Source organism: Symphalangus syndactylus, chromosome 8 (assembly GCF_028878055.3).
Source record: "Symphalangus syndactylus isolate Jambi chromosome 8, NHGRI_mSymSyn1-v2.1_pri, whole genome shotgun sequence".
Taxonomy (NCBI): domain Eukaryota; kingdom Metazoa; phylum Chordata; class Mammalia; order Primates; family Hylobatidae; genus Symphalangus; species Symphalangus syndactylus.
The window spans coordinates 127,261,181-127,275,878 of NC_072430.2; the positions used below are offsets into that span (position 1 = coordinate 127,261,181).

General features: G+C 39.0%; 1 protein-coding gene and 1 pseudogene across 3 annotated transcripts in view; both read right to left on the bottom strand.

Moving 5' to 3' along the window:
* FARSB (phenylalanyl-tRNA synthetase subunit beta) overlaps nucleotides 1–14,698 on the bottom strand; it is a 246,874-nt gene that overhangs the window by 68,626 nt on the left and 163,550 nt on the right. For all 3 annotated transcript variants that reach the window (XM_055290774.2, XM_063645731.1, XM_063645732.1), the window contains 3 exons: nucleotides 8,310–8,365; nucleotides 2,428–2,582; nucleotides 437–506 (listed from right to left, as the gene is read on the bottom strand). In XM_055290774.2, the coding sequence (XP_055146749.1) occupies nucleotides 437–506; nucleotides 2,428–2,582; nucleotides 8,310–8,365 (281 nt within the window). The remainder of the gene's footprint in view (nucleotides 1–436; nucleotides 507–2,427; nucleotides 2,583–8,309; nucleotides 8,366–14,698) is intronic.
* On the bottom strand, nucleotides 2,589–6,930 carry LOC129487327 (tripartite motif-containing protein 60-like; annotated as a pseudogene).

The following is a 14,698-nucleotide window of genomic DNA, read 5'->3' on the forward strand; positions in this document are numbered from 1 at the left end:
CCTGGGCAACATGGTGAAACCCCATTTCTAAAAAATACAAAAAATTAGCCAGGTGTGGTGGCGTGTGCCTGTACTCCCAAATACTCAAGAGGCTGCAGGGGAAGGATCCTTTGAGCTCAGCAATTTGAGACTAGCCTGGGTAACATGGTGAAACCCCATTTCTAAAAAAATACAAAAAATTAGTCGGGTGTGGTGGCGTGTGCCTGTACTCCCAAATACTCAGGAGGCTGAGGTGGGAGGATCACTTGAGCCTGGGAAGCAGAGGTTGCAGTGAGCCAAGACTGTACCACTGCACTCCCGCCTGGGCAAAAGAGCCAGACCCTGTCTCAAAAAAAAAAAAAAAATGAGTAAGCTTTGTTTCTTTATCCTCCCCACTTTATACAGACATGTACCAAAGAAACTTTTTAAAAGAAAAATAAGAATTTATCCTTATTACCTCTTCTGTGATAATCAATTTCTGGATTTTTCCATCAGGCATTACCCGCTTATACACTGGAGCCTTTATCCTAAAATAATATTTAAATGAATTTACTTATAATTAATCAAGACATTATATAAAATAATTACATTCTATGCTGTATGTACGAAGTATACAAAATGAATTAGGGCAATGGGTTGAGTTATAGCAAGTCAAATTTTGGCTGAACACTAAAAAAAAAAAAAAACACTAACTTTTTAACATTTAAAATTGTCCAAAAATGACATAGGATGCCTCATAGTAATGTATTTCCTATCGCTAGCATCCCAGCAGAGGCTACAAACCGTTAACTGAGCAATTGTTTAAGGAGCATTTCAACATCAGCTGAGGGACTGGATTAGATAACCTTTAAGTTATGATAGTTATTCTAACCATGAGATTCTGAGCTTCTAGGAAAAAAACGGAGCTTATGGAAAATACAGATTCCCTGGTTCCATCTGGCCCTACTGAATAAAATAAGTCAAGACGAAGATTTGGTAAATAGTGCATTTTGAAGGCATCTCTAGGGAACTCTTATCACAGGGAGAAGTTGGGAACTACTGTTTTAAGGTAGTGCTTCTCAAATTTCAATGTGCTTACAATCAACTGGGGAGTTTGTTAAACCACAGATTCTGATTAATAGGTGTTGGGTGGCGACTAAGAGTACATTTCTAGTAAGTTCTCAGGTGATTCAGATGCTGCTGGTCCATGGACTCACTTTAAGTAGAAAACATTTTAAGTTGCTTTCCTAATTCTGTCTGATCATAAAAATCACAAGGTGACTGGTAAAAATACAGATTCTCATTGGGCAGGTTTGAGAAACGAACTCTTAGGAGTTATCCTTGATCCTAAAATAAAAGCATCTCATTGTCCTGCAGGAAACCAACTGGGTCAACTCTAAAATTTTAACCATCCTTAACCTAATGCCTAATTATCATCATTTCACCAATACCCATCACTCACCTAAACTCTCATAATTTCAGAATCTAGATTATTAGAAATCTAATAAGAGTTCTAAGTTAGAACTCTTATTCTTTTGCAGCTGACCAGATAACGTAGAAGTAATCAAAAACAAAAACAATTAATTTTTAATAGCTGTTTATTTTTTTCGCTCTATATATTCGTTACCCTCTTTCTTTTTTTTTTTTTTTTGAAACAGAGTCTCCCTCTGCTGCCCAGGCTGGAGTGCAGTGGTGCAAATCTCGACTCACTGCAAACTCCACCTCCCGGGTTCAAACGATTCTGTGCCTCAGCCTCTTGAGTAGCTGGGATTACAGGGGCATGCCACTATGCCTGGCGAATTTTCGTATTTTTAGTAGAGATGGGGTTTCACCATGTTGGCCCGGCTGGTCTTGAACTCCTGACCTCAAGTGATCCACCAGCCTCGGCCTCCTGAAGTGCTGGGATTACGGACATGAGCCACCATGTCCAGCCCCTCTATCTTTATTAAATGAAAAGCTGGATGGGGCCTTATAAATCTTCATTATAGATCAGGAAATTGAAACTAGAGAGGCCAACTAACTTGCCCAAGATCACAGAGCCATCATAAGATCTTTGGTTTTCCAGTTAGGAGGCTTCACTCCTGAGCTTCCTTAGAACTCAAATATAAGGGTATTGCTAGCTCTCCATTTCCTCTCAACTTTTAACACATCCAGTGAACTACTCATTCCAATTACATCACGGAGGGAAATCACACAAACCTGCTAAATAATTTTTTAAGACGCCATAAAAGCATTAACCACCAGTTTTAAAATATGCTCTCAAAGATGAATGGCTATGACTCAAATTTTCATGGAAATTTTCAAATGGCTACAATCTACATGAATCTGATTCCTCAAATCAACCCTCTATTGAGAGCTAAAGCTGCGTTTGTCTACAAGCTTTTTCCTAGAAATTCAAACATGGCTGCTGATAATGACAAGGAAAGAAAACCCAACTTAGCAAAGTCTTTAAGGAACGTATTTCCTTACCTTTCTTTAAAGACCTGAAGTCCTCGAACCAATCCTTCCAGACACAGGAGATCATATCTATTGGCAGGGACGTCAATTTTGTAAAGAACAACATCAGAGGCTCCTGCTGCCTTTACATTACCTTGTTCTTTACTTATTATTTCCTTCTCAGATGTCTAAAACAAGCCGAAAAGTAATGATAAAGTTAAATAATTTAAACTCTCTTTAAAAAGTAAAAGTTGTCAGCCCTATAAGGCAGTAACTACATTATACATATTTTCTACAAGAACATGGGATTATTATATCCACAACAAAAACAACATGAAAATATTAAGTGTTATAATCATAGCAGATAGAAAAATACTTCAGCTTTAACTGAGTTCAGATATCTGGCAACCTCAATCACCCCAGAAAAGCACAAATCCATCTAAACAAGGGTCAGCAAGCAATAGCCCCCTGGCCAAATCATACCTGATACTTGTTTTTGTAAATAAAGATTTATTGGAACACAGCCAGGCCCATTCATTTATATATTATCTACTGCTACTTACACACTGCAATAGCTGAGTTGTAACAGAGACTATAGAGCCTAAAAAGCCTAAAATATTTACTATCTGGCCCTTTACAGAAAAAGTTTTCCCATCTCAAGGTAAAAGAAAATTAAAACATCACCAAGAACATAAAGTAACAACAACAAAAGTGTCAAAGGGGTAAAAGAAAGATGATTCACTAAATAAAAGAAACACAACTTCTTATAGGATGACTCTAAAACCTAAATCCTGTGGGCACCCAAGTCCACATGAGAATGAGAGGGGTAGTGTAAAAACAAAAAACAGTCAGAGACCATCAGACACTGGTAAAAATTAGAAGGGATAACAGGTGCAATGGGAAGCAAACTAGTGATAGCAAAGGGATAGTGCAGCAGAATGAAGGCAACCAAGAGGGAGATGACAGAAGAAACACCACTAGAATCATGTTTAATGCAGTGGCAAAGAGTTTAGAATATCTCAAGCACCACACTACAGCAGAGTAACAGATTTTCTTAAACATAACCACTGCAGAGAAGTTTCACTCTATTCCTTATGTTTACTACAGCAGGGAACTGTAAATATATTTCAGAAATTTTCACTTGAAATGATTAAAAGTTGTATTCCAACTGTTAATGTTACCCTTTAATTATGTGGAAACTCCACTTAACCAGGATTCCTACTATTTCCACCAACAACAACCTGCTAAAATAACTGATGGATTTCTATCAAAATATGTAATGATGCCCTCCCACTGCCACAATATAAGTAGTTCAAATTTTTGCCCAAATTAAGAATTACATCCACATTTGCACAGTATGCAGAGGAATTCACTTCTGGCCACTGAGTATTATGTGCCAACGTCCCACCCAAGGAACCACAGGAGTCTATGCAATGCTGGGGCTGTACAAGGTGGTGCTGAGCTCCAAAAAACATCTACCTTGGGCATCTCAAACTTAGGAGACAAATTTTTAAAATTAGGGAAAATGAAAAACAAGAGAATGAAGAGGAGGAGGAAGGAGTAAAAAGGGGGAAAAGAAAAGAAGGGGAATGGGGAGAGGCAAAAAGAGTAGAGGAAGAATTCGAGTTTAAACAACGTTCAACCAAAGGGGTTAATAAAATTAGTTTAAATAGTGAAGAAAGCTGAGTCACCTCCCAGGAGATGGCAGATCTCAGGAGGGACCTATAAACAGAGAAGATAATACAATAACCAGAGAAATGAAGGCATCTGCATTCATTTTTCAGCAGCACCCCCTTATCCACAGGGGATATGTTTCAAGCTCCCCAGTGGATACCTGAAACCTTGGATAGGACTAACGTTACATATACCATGTTTCCTCCTATACATACATGCCTATGAAAAAGTTTAATTTATAAATTAGGCACAGTAAGAGATTAACGACTAATAATAAAATAGAACAATTAAAATAATATACTATAATAAGAGTTATGTGAATGTAGTCTCTTTCTGTCTTAGAATTTCTTATTGTACTATACTCACCTATTTTCAAACCACAGTTTGCTGCAGGTGACTAAAAATGTGGAAGCAAAAAACTGTGGATAAGGAGGAACTACTGTAAAAAAAGATCTAATTCCTTTGCAAAAAAAAAAAAAGACACAGAAGCTTACATCTTCTTTCAGTTTCAGCATCTCAACTCAGACAATGACCATATGTAAGACTGAATTTGTCAGTGCTACCTGACAAAAATCTTACCGAAATTAAAAATCACATAGATTTCAGAGTCAAAAAAGAAAACCATAAAGATCATATAATCCAAACCCCTTATTTCACAAATGAAAAGGAGGCCCAGAGAGACTCATCTGGACTATAGAGTTCAGACAGGCAAAGTAATTGTCCATAGTTACACAGCTAGTAAATGTTAGAACTAGAACTCAAATTATCTAACATCCAGTCCAACACTCTTAGATATCACGTAACTTCAAACATAATTCTGAGGTGTAGTAAAATTACAAATAGCAACTTATAAACTACAGAAATCTCAGCCAATTTCTCAAGTATACAAATAGATTAGTATGAAGATGATCTTTCTGTATCATTAGTAAGGAAGCAGGAAAAATAAGGTAAGACAATGTATAATTTTTTAGCCTGAAGATTTTTTAACTTTACACCTACGGTAGTGCTTTAAAAGCACTGAATAGGTGAAGATAGAAGGCTTAGGAAAAAAATAATACTAACTACCAGAAAATTATCTTTTAAATTAAAGTCTGTCTTTTTTTTTTAACAGAAAAAAATTATTGGGCTTTTATTGGCAATTACAAAAGTAATAGATTTTCTTATATAATACATTTCTTCAGTAATATATTTTTCAAGTATTTTACCGTAGAATTTCTAAAGTACTTTGTCATTGACACCATAATTTATTATAAAGTAGGTCCCATAATCACATTTTTTGGAAGTTGCTGAAATTGAGATAAAAAATATTGTTTTTTTAGGGGAAAAACTGGACAAAATACAGAATGGCCAAAACTAGATTCACTGGCTCAGTTATGTCTACTAGGTGAAAGAAAATAAAATGAGTCTTCTAATAGTTCATTCAGAATCTGTTACTGTAGAAATTTTAACAGGTTTGGGGTCAGTTCCAGTATAAAAATAAGGCCAAAGTGCTCCTGTAAAATCATCATTAAAAGTACAGAGAAGAGATCTACCATTCAAATTATAAAAGGAAACCTCATTCATTTCACAGTCTAAAAAAATGCCAGTCTTACTAGGTGTTACTTTTGGCAGCAGAATAATTTCCTTATGGCCCAATACAATATAATTATTCTGACTAGATTACCAAATTCCCCATAATCCATCCTGTACTAAAATTGATTGACTCTTCCTCCTTCTGGGAGGAGAGTCATTACAGACACCAAGAATCCATTCAGACTTGTCTTTAACTTCTACTTCCCAGTACTGCCTGCCACAATTCTATCCCTTAGAACCCAGAACAGCTGGGAGCAGATAAAATCTTCTTGGGTTATGAGGTAAGTTTTGTGTTGTATTTCCATATTGCACAGTTTTTCTATCTTCTGAGACTATAAGTTTATGATGTGCTGCTTCAGGATCTAGAATTACAGCTACTTGAAATTGCTTGATAATTTTGTTTTGACCAGAATATTGTGGAGGCAGATGGTAACCATATTCTTTTAATTTGAATAAAAAAGGTTTAGGGAATTTTAAATTCTTATATCTGTGATAGATATCCTTAACATTAGCCAGTAATTCCAGTTCTGACTTCACATATATGCTCTCTATCTTCTTTAGTAGATATTTGAATAAGGACGTATAATCTGAAAATTTTGTTAGGCTTTCATTTAGTTGTGCTAAAATATCCACATCTTCATCTTGTACTTGCCCAAAAACAGTCTCTTGCTCATTTTGCAGAAATAATCTAAGTTGCTCAAATTCAGACTTGACTTCTTCTGCCGTATGTTTTATCTTTTTCTTCAGTTCCAGTGATTTTCTGTTTTGTATAGTTATGACTTTTTCAATTAGTTCCACTCTCTCCTTCCACAGTGCATTGTATTGCTCCAGTTTTTTCCTAATAGGAGGCAGCCTTCTTTATGGGCCAAACACAGTGATGCTGGTGATCAGTGGAGAAACTGCACCTTGGACATAAAAGCTCTAGGTCTTTCTGACAGAAGAAAGTCAAAACCTGATTATGCTTCTTACACACATGCTTCTCTTCCTACCTGTTCCTCTTGCTTCTTATCTGGAGTTGCTTAGCAATTTCAGTCAAAATACCCAGCTGGGGATTGCTTATAAATTTCCTTTCTGGACAGCACAAGTGGCCAAAGGGGTGGGGGAAACTATCATCTAGATCCTTCCAGGACATAATAATGCAGGAGAGACAGAAGTTATGCCCGCGGTGATGGTCACTGGGTCTTTCAAGTACTCCAGACAGATGGGACAGCTAGCCTGTGCTCGGATGTCAGCCAGGGCTGTCACAAATTCCACTGAGCGTTGAACAAAGATGGTAGGTAAAGTAATTCTTTTATTTTAGCCAGGCCTAGCTCTCTAGAGCTCAAGACCCAGTAGGCAATGGATATCCTCCCCAGACCTTGAAATCTGACCAGCTTTCAGTTTTATTGACTTGGCATGTTGATGGCAGCTTCTAGAAACTTGTTAAGCCCTCAGCTCCTTAGCTTCAGACTTCACAGCCTGCAGCCTATTACACATTAGAACTTATTAGCTGGGCTGCTGCTCTTCCCACTAAATGAAATAAAGTCAAGTTTTCTTCAAGAAAGCGGCCTCAGGTCCAAGATAAGGACTCCTTCCTGTAATCCCAGCTACTCAGGAGGCTGAGGCAGGAGAATCACCTGAACCCAAGAGGAGGAGGTTGTGGTGAGCCAAGATCGCGCCATCGCACTCCAGCCTGAGCGACAGAGTGAAACTATATAAAGCACATTGGGCCAGGCGTGGTGGCTCACATCTGTAATCTCAGCACTTTGGGAGGCCAAAGCAGTGGATCACTTGAGGTCAGCAGTTCGAGAACCAGCCTGGCCAACATGGTAAAACCTCGTCTCTCCTTGCATTATAATCACCTGGAGGTCTTGGTAAAAGATTGCTTGGGCCACATCTCCAGTTTCTTATTCAGTAGGGCTGGTTTTTTTCCTAAGTTCCCAGATGATGCTGCTGGCCTGTGGACTGTACTTTGTGAACTCATGCTGGAGCAGGCAGATCAGTAACCCCGGCCAGAGGATGCTCAGGACCCACCGAGCCCCCGTGAGGAAGGACTCAGACCCCCAACCCCACCAAATTAAAGTATGTCTTTAATAGATAATCATTATTAACAATATTAAAATGTATAGCCCAGACTTGATTTTTTAAAATATTGTAATCATTATACAATCAAAAGTCAAAGAAAATGCTTCCTCATTTTTATAAGCAAGTCCTTAAAAAATATGAGCTCATTTTACAAGATCAATGAATATAGTAATGCATTAGTAGTGGTTGAAGAGGCATGGAGGAAGGTGGTGGGGGCAGAGGAGCTGAAGGAGGAGGCGCTGGAAGTGAAGGAGGCAGGGCAACTCTGGTTGAAGCAACATTTCTACTGCTTCTTGGTCCCTTTCTGTGATTAATTTGCCAAAGGAGGGAGCTTACTTTCGTACTGGGGTTATCCACACATTCTATCCATTTCCACAGCATAAGCCTGACAACAAGGTGACTATAGATGGAATAAGGCATAAACTCCTTTTTAGTCAAGGCAACAGACAGAACTGGAGCTTAGCCCTCTGAACACAGAAATCATGGCCCACAAATGTTATCATCTTAGTCTAACTATAAGGTAACAAAGATGAAATATAGTACACTCCTGAAAAATAAGCTTATGCACACAATCTTTAAAAAATAGACAAATATCCAATACATACAATTTCATCAAGCTCCAGACCAAATTCAAAACATAGTTCATCAAATTCTTCGTCAGCTAGGAAAATAAAAAAGGAGATGGTTAATTTTACTGTTTAGTATAAGTGAAAACTACATACAAACTGCATTTTCTTATTACTAATTGCCTTACACCAATCATACTACTAAATATCAGGCATCACATATCATCATTTAAAAACAAACAGGCCAGGCACAGTGGCTCATGCCTGTAATCCCAGCACTTTGGGAGGCCGATGTGAGTGGATCACCTGAGGTCAGGAGTTTGAAACCAGCCTGGCCAACATGGTGAAACCCTGTCTCTACTAAAAATACAAAATTAGCCAGGCATGGTGGCACATGCCTGTAATCCCAGCTACTTGGGAGGCTGAGGCAGCAGAATTGCTTGAACCTGGGAGGCAGAGGTTGCAGTGAGCCAAGATCATGCCATTGCACTCCAGCCTGGGCGACAAGAGCAAGACTCTGTCTCAAAAAATTAAAAAAAAAAAAGAAAAAAAGCTGGGCCAAAAAAATTTAAGATAAAAAAAGAAAAAACTATTAAAGGCTTTGATTAATCTACACTAATATCAACTGTAGTTTAGGTTACCTGCACTGGGAAGTTTGCATGTACATAGAAGAAAAACACCTGTTAAGTAGAGATCAGATATAAAGTAGGCTCCAAATCACAGATCTCACACAACACAATGTCACATAAGTCCTATCATGTAAAATGGTCTGAGGCAGCCTGACACTTTTGGCTTTGAAGCCAAGTCAATCAGAGTTTGAATTCTATCCCACTTATTAGATCTGAGAGCTTGGCACCTTATGTAAACTTTCTTGGTATCTTGTGTCAACATTATAGCTGCCTCATATATAAAATGGTATTTCACAGCCATTATGGCATGGTACTATTGGAAAGATTTAAATGATAATGCATAAAATGGACCTGGCATAGTACCCTGAGACATAGTGAGTCTACAATAATTAATAGTTTATTAGCAATTAATAAAATAAGTTCTCTTCCTTATTTTAATATTATATCCTACCGTTTAGCTTTTCAGAGTTTTCACATTACCAAAAATTGAACACAAAACATCATTAGCAGTATATTGTAGTGAAAATTGGTCTTAAGATTCCTGATTCAGACATTAAATTTCAATTTAACATCTATGTACTGAGTACCCACCTTATACCAGGCACTGTACTAGGTACCAGGGTTACAAAGATAAATAAAACACAATTCCTGCCTTAACTACTTCCTCATCTAGTAAAGAAGCCAGATGTGTAAATAAATATGACTGTGTTAAGTACAACGTACAGGGCTGGCACAAAAGAAGTAATCAGTTTCTCTCATGGTCAGCTAAACCTTCGCAGAAAGGATGAGTTCATTAGGCAGAGATTGTGGGGAGTGAAACAGCATGGCAAATTTGGAAACTCTTAAGTAGTTCAACGTGGATGAAACATAAAGTTCATATCAGAAGATATGATGGAACAAGGAGAAAGAGGTCAGCTAATGATTTGCCCTCTTTCTTACAGGCAGGCAATGGAAATTATACTGAAGGGATTCTTCAGCTGGGCAAAAACATGATTAGATCTGCATTCTAAAGACTGCTCGCAGAGTAGAGGATGGATTGGAGCAGGGAGTCTACTGCAATAGTACAGATGCGATATAGTGAAGACTTCACTTAAAGCAGCACCAGCAAGAATGAGGAAGAAGGTATTACTACGAAAAACATTAAAGAGGTGGAATGTATAAGGCTGGATGGCCGAATGATGGGAGGTAGGAATAGGGAGTGTGTAGAAGGAGTCTAGGATGACTCCCCGATCTCTGGTTTGGGGGAAAAAGTGGGTGGGGGTATCATTAACTAGGGCAGGTAGTAATAGGTACCCAGCCTCCAAGACGGCCTGTTCCATGATCCCTGCCTCCTTGTATTCATGCGCCTGTGTGAACTGAGGTCTGCAGCAATCACCTGAGTGAGTTTGGAAGCAGATTCTCCAGCCCAGCCAAGCCTTGAAATGACAGCAACCCCAGCTGACAGCTAGACTGCAACATGGTGAGACCCAAAGCCAGAACCACCTTCCTAAGCTACTCCACGATTCCTGTCTCTCAGAAATTTTGTAAAATAATAAAGGCTTGTTTTACACTCCTAAGTACTGGGGTAACTTGTTACATAGCAACAGACTACTAATACTTTGGAATAATTTGTTATATAGCAACAGATTACTAACAAAGACTTTAGTCCCTGGAAGTGGGGTACTGCTGTAACAAAAATGAAAAACATGGGAATGGCTTTGGAACCAAGCAGTGGGCTTTGAGGCGTGTAAATGAAAACCTAAAAAAGCCTCATAGTCTTTGGTAAGGATGCAGGTGAGGATATGGAGGGAAAGTGAGGTAATGTTATCAGAAAGCAGAAGAGGAATCCTGGTTAAGCAGAGGCGGAAGGCTTAGCAACACCATTCCTTGCAGTTATGTGCACTGTAAAAAATCAGTGAGGTGATGTAACTAAGAAGATTTCCAACCAGTGTTCAAAGTGCCACCTGGGTTTTTCTTGTGCTTATGTGAAAAAAAGAGATAAGCTAAAGGAAAGGCTGTTAAACAAAAATGAGCCAGGATGTTGGGGATTTTAAAAATTCTCATCTTCTCCAGATGTGAAACAATGCTAAAATTAAGAAATAACTCCTGAGCAAAGACCAAATCCAAGGCACTGCCAGGAAAACACGGTCCAAAGATAAAATCAAGGTTATGACCATAAAATCTTAAGACCCAGAAAGATCAAAGGCACTAATCATTCCAACAAAGGGTGCTATAAAAAATTATAAAGAATGCGCCTCATAAATCCAATTAATCACACAATAGGGCTTAATTAAGAGCACTGTTATCAGCAGAAACTCAATATATTTCAGAGATGTGTAGGTGGTGTGGCTTTTAACTAATAAAATGGAAGCCAGTAACATGCACCAAAGACCCTCAAAGTTTTTAGAAGAAATACATATGCAGAAGCATTGCCAGCTATAATTGAAAGGGATAGAAATAGGATAAAATGAAGTCTTTGAACTCTCAAAATTCTATTAGCAGTAAGTAGACTGAGAAAACCAACCAGCTGTAAAGCACATGCTTCCTAGGGATCACTCAGAGGGGTGGAAACCAAGAGCCTAGAGGGCAGGGCAGACAGCCATGGAGAATTATTCCAGGCCTTCAGACGTAATCAAGAACATCCAACATTTGCCACTTGATTCCAGAATTGCCATGGACCAATGACTCCTTTGTGTCTCCCATTTCCGCCCCTTTGAAGAGGAAGGGCTACAGGAGTTATCCTATGCCCATCCCACCGCTGTATGTTAGGTATATGTGGGGCAGATAAATGGTCTCTCAAGTCTCTCAGGCCAACAGTGTACTAAAGAAGCTATACTGAAGGAACTACACCCAAGGAGCCACATCCACATCTGGTCCTGATTTAGATGATGAGATTCTAGATTCTGAGCTGCTGCTGTAATGGGATGACACTTCTGAGGGCCTTGGGAGGGGGTGAGTATATTTTGCATATGGGAGGAACCTGAATCAGTGGAGGTTAGAGGGGGAACGGTGGTAGTCAGCCTCCAAGATGGCCTCCAATAATACCGGCCTCCTGGTATTCACACCCTTGTACTGTTCCCTTCCACATTGTGCTAGGATTGGTCTGTGATCAAGAGAATATGAGAAGGGCTTGTATATCACTTCTGAGCTGTTATTGAAAACAGGTGTCTATCCTCAGCACTCTCTCTTACTTACCTACTCTCTCGGACCTCTCCATCTGGGGCAAACAAGCTAACATGTTCTAAGTAGTCCTGTGGAGAGGATCAGGTGGGAGGAACTAAAGCCTATGGCCAAAAATCAGCAAGGAACTGAGGTTTGCCAACAACCACTTGAATGAACCTGAAAGCAGTTTCTCCAGACCCAGTTGGGCCTTGAGATGACTACGGATCTGGCAAACACCTTGACTGCAATCTGGTATTAGATCCAGAGCAAAAACCACCCGGCTAAGCCAGTCCCCAATTCCTGACCCTCAGAAACTATATAACAAATGATAGCTGCTTTAAGATGCTAAACTTTGGGATAATTTAGTGTGCAGTAATAGATAACTAAGTGGTACAGAACTATTAAAATATGCTGAATCCTAATTATCATGTTTTATTCCTTTCAGCTGTATTTCATGGGTTTCTATACAAAGAAAAATCAACGACAAAATCGTGATTAGTAATTTCCTCTAACGAAAGGACACATCAAGTAACCACACCTTAGGGGTGTATATGATATACACAGAAGGCTCTGCCACTACTGCCAGCTATTACACCACGCCAGAACAGGACTATAATTGAAGAGCAGTGATAATAAATCAGTTAACAAGAAAAGGAGTGGCAAGAGGAAACCACCTGCACAGAAAGTCCGTTGAAAAGGTAGACTAAGGAGACAAAACTGCTCCAAAGGAGACAGAAGAGCAAAATAACCAAAATGGCCAACAGCTTGAAAGAGAAATATCCTTGCTAAGCAAAGAGGTGGTAAAAAGGAAGGTGGGGACTGGTAGAAACAATGGAATTTCAAATAGAAAGCAACCCTTGGAGGGACTAAAGAGAGAGAATGTGAATTTTCAAAGTGTGAATGAGACATTATCTGAAAACAAGAAAAAAGGAGGAAGACTGGGGGAAAAAAAAAAGGTAAGAAACAAGATGTATCCATACTACTTGGAAACCACATGTTTGCTGAACATGCTTTTTCAATTCTGACCTCAACCCAGTTAACAGTTTCAAGAAAGAACACAATAAAGGTAAACTAATGAAGAGAAACATTTCTGACCTCTTGAAAGTATATCTCAATAAATAACATCAATCCTTCTGACTGAATTTTTTTTTTTTTTTTTTTTTTTTGAGACAGGGTCTCACTTTGTAGCTGGGGCTGGAGTGCAGTGGCTTGATCACCGCTCACTACAGCCTTGACCTACTTGGTTCAAGTGATCCTCCGGCCACAGCCTCCCGAATAGCTGGGACTACAGGTATACACCACCACACCCAGCTACTTTTTGTAGAGACAGGGTTTTGCCGTGTTGCCCAGTCTGGTCTCCAACTCCTGAGCTCAAGCAATCTGCCCACCTCGTCCTCCCAAAGTGCTGTGATTACAAGCATCAGCCATGTACCTGGCCCTTAAAAGACTCAGTAGCTAACAAACACGTATTTGTAAAAAAATCAATCTTAATTGATCACCGACAATATGAAAAAAAAAAAAGGGAAGCAGACAGAATATGTTAAAACATCAGATGATAGTAAATAGGTTATAAATCTCACCATTTTTAAAAATCTGGATTATTTCTTACCTCCCTAGAAATGGAGACTGGGATGGGAACTGATTATAGATGTTTTGAACAAATATTTGCCATCTACCATCTTAGGCAATTCAGGTATACAGACTGAGCATTCCTAATCCAAAAATCTGAAATCTGACATGCTCCAAAACCCAAAACCTTAAAGTGCAGACATGATGTCACAAGTGGAAAATTCCACACCTGACTCCATGTGACTTGTCAAAAACACAGTCGAAACTTTGTTTCATGCAAAAAAAAATTAAGGTATTCCATAAAATTAACTTCAGGCTATGCATATAAGGTATATATGAAATATAAATCAATTTCATGTTTAGACTTGGTCCCACCCCCAAAATATCTCATTATCTATATGCAAATATCCCAAAATCCAAAATCCAAGACGCTTCTGGTCTCAAGAATTTTGGATAAGGAATTATTAACCTGTACCACATCCCATTAGTGAGAATATGGTTTAGAAGGGCAGGTAAGAAATATAAATAAGCTCATTATAAAACAAAGCGATTAGGCGATTAGAGCCAAGTACAAAGGGTAAGAGTAATACAATACCCTTGTATTTACTTTATTTTCGGGGACTTACGGCAGAACTTACGAAGAATATCACATTGAGAATAGCTACTATCTAAAAGCATATACTTAGGAAAGATTTTTAAAAGCCAGCTTTATTTTCACTGTAACAGTAATATCTTACTCTGGGAAGCGGTGGCTGTCATTAAACCAATTAGGCCTTTGTTAACACACTGAGCCCTAAAAACAAAAAAACAGCTCTCACGAACCAGTTGGTCCAGCCTTTATAACAAGCCAAAAATTATGGGGTGGGGGCTGGGCGCAGTGGCTCATGCCTGTAATCCCAGCATTTTGGGAAGCCGCCGCAGGCGGATCAAGACCAGCCTGGCCAAGATGGTGAAACCCGGTCTCTAAAAATACAAAAAAATTACTCGGGCGCGATGGCGGGCGCCTGTAATCCCAGCTACTCGGGAGGCTGAGGCAGAGAATTGCTTGAACCGGGAGACGGAGGTTGCAGTCAGCCGAGATCGCGCCAC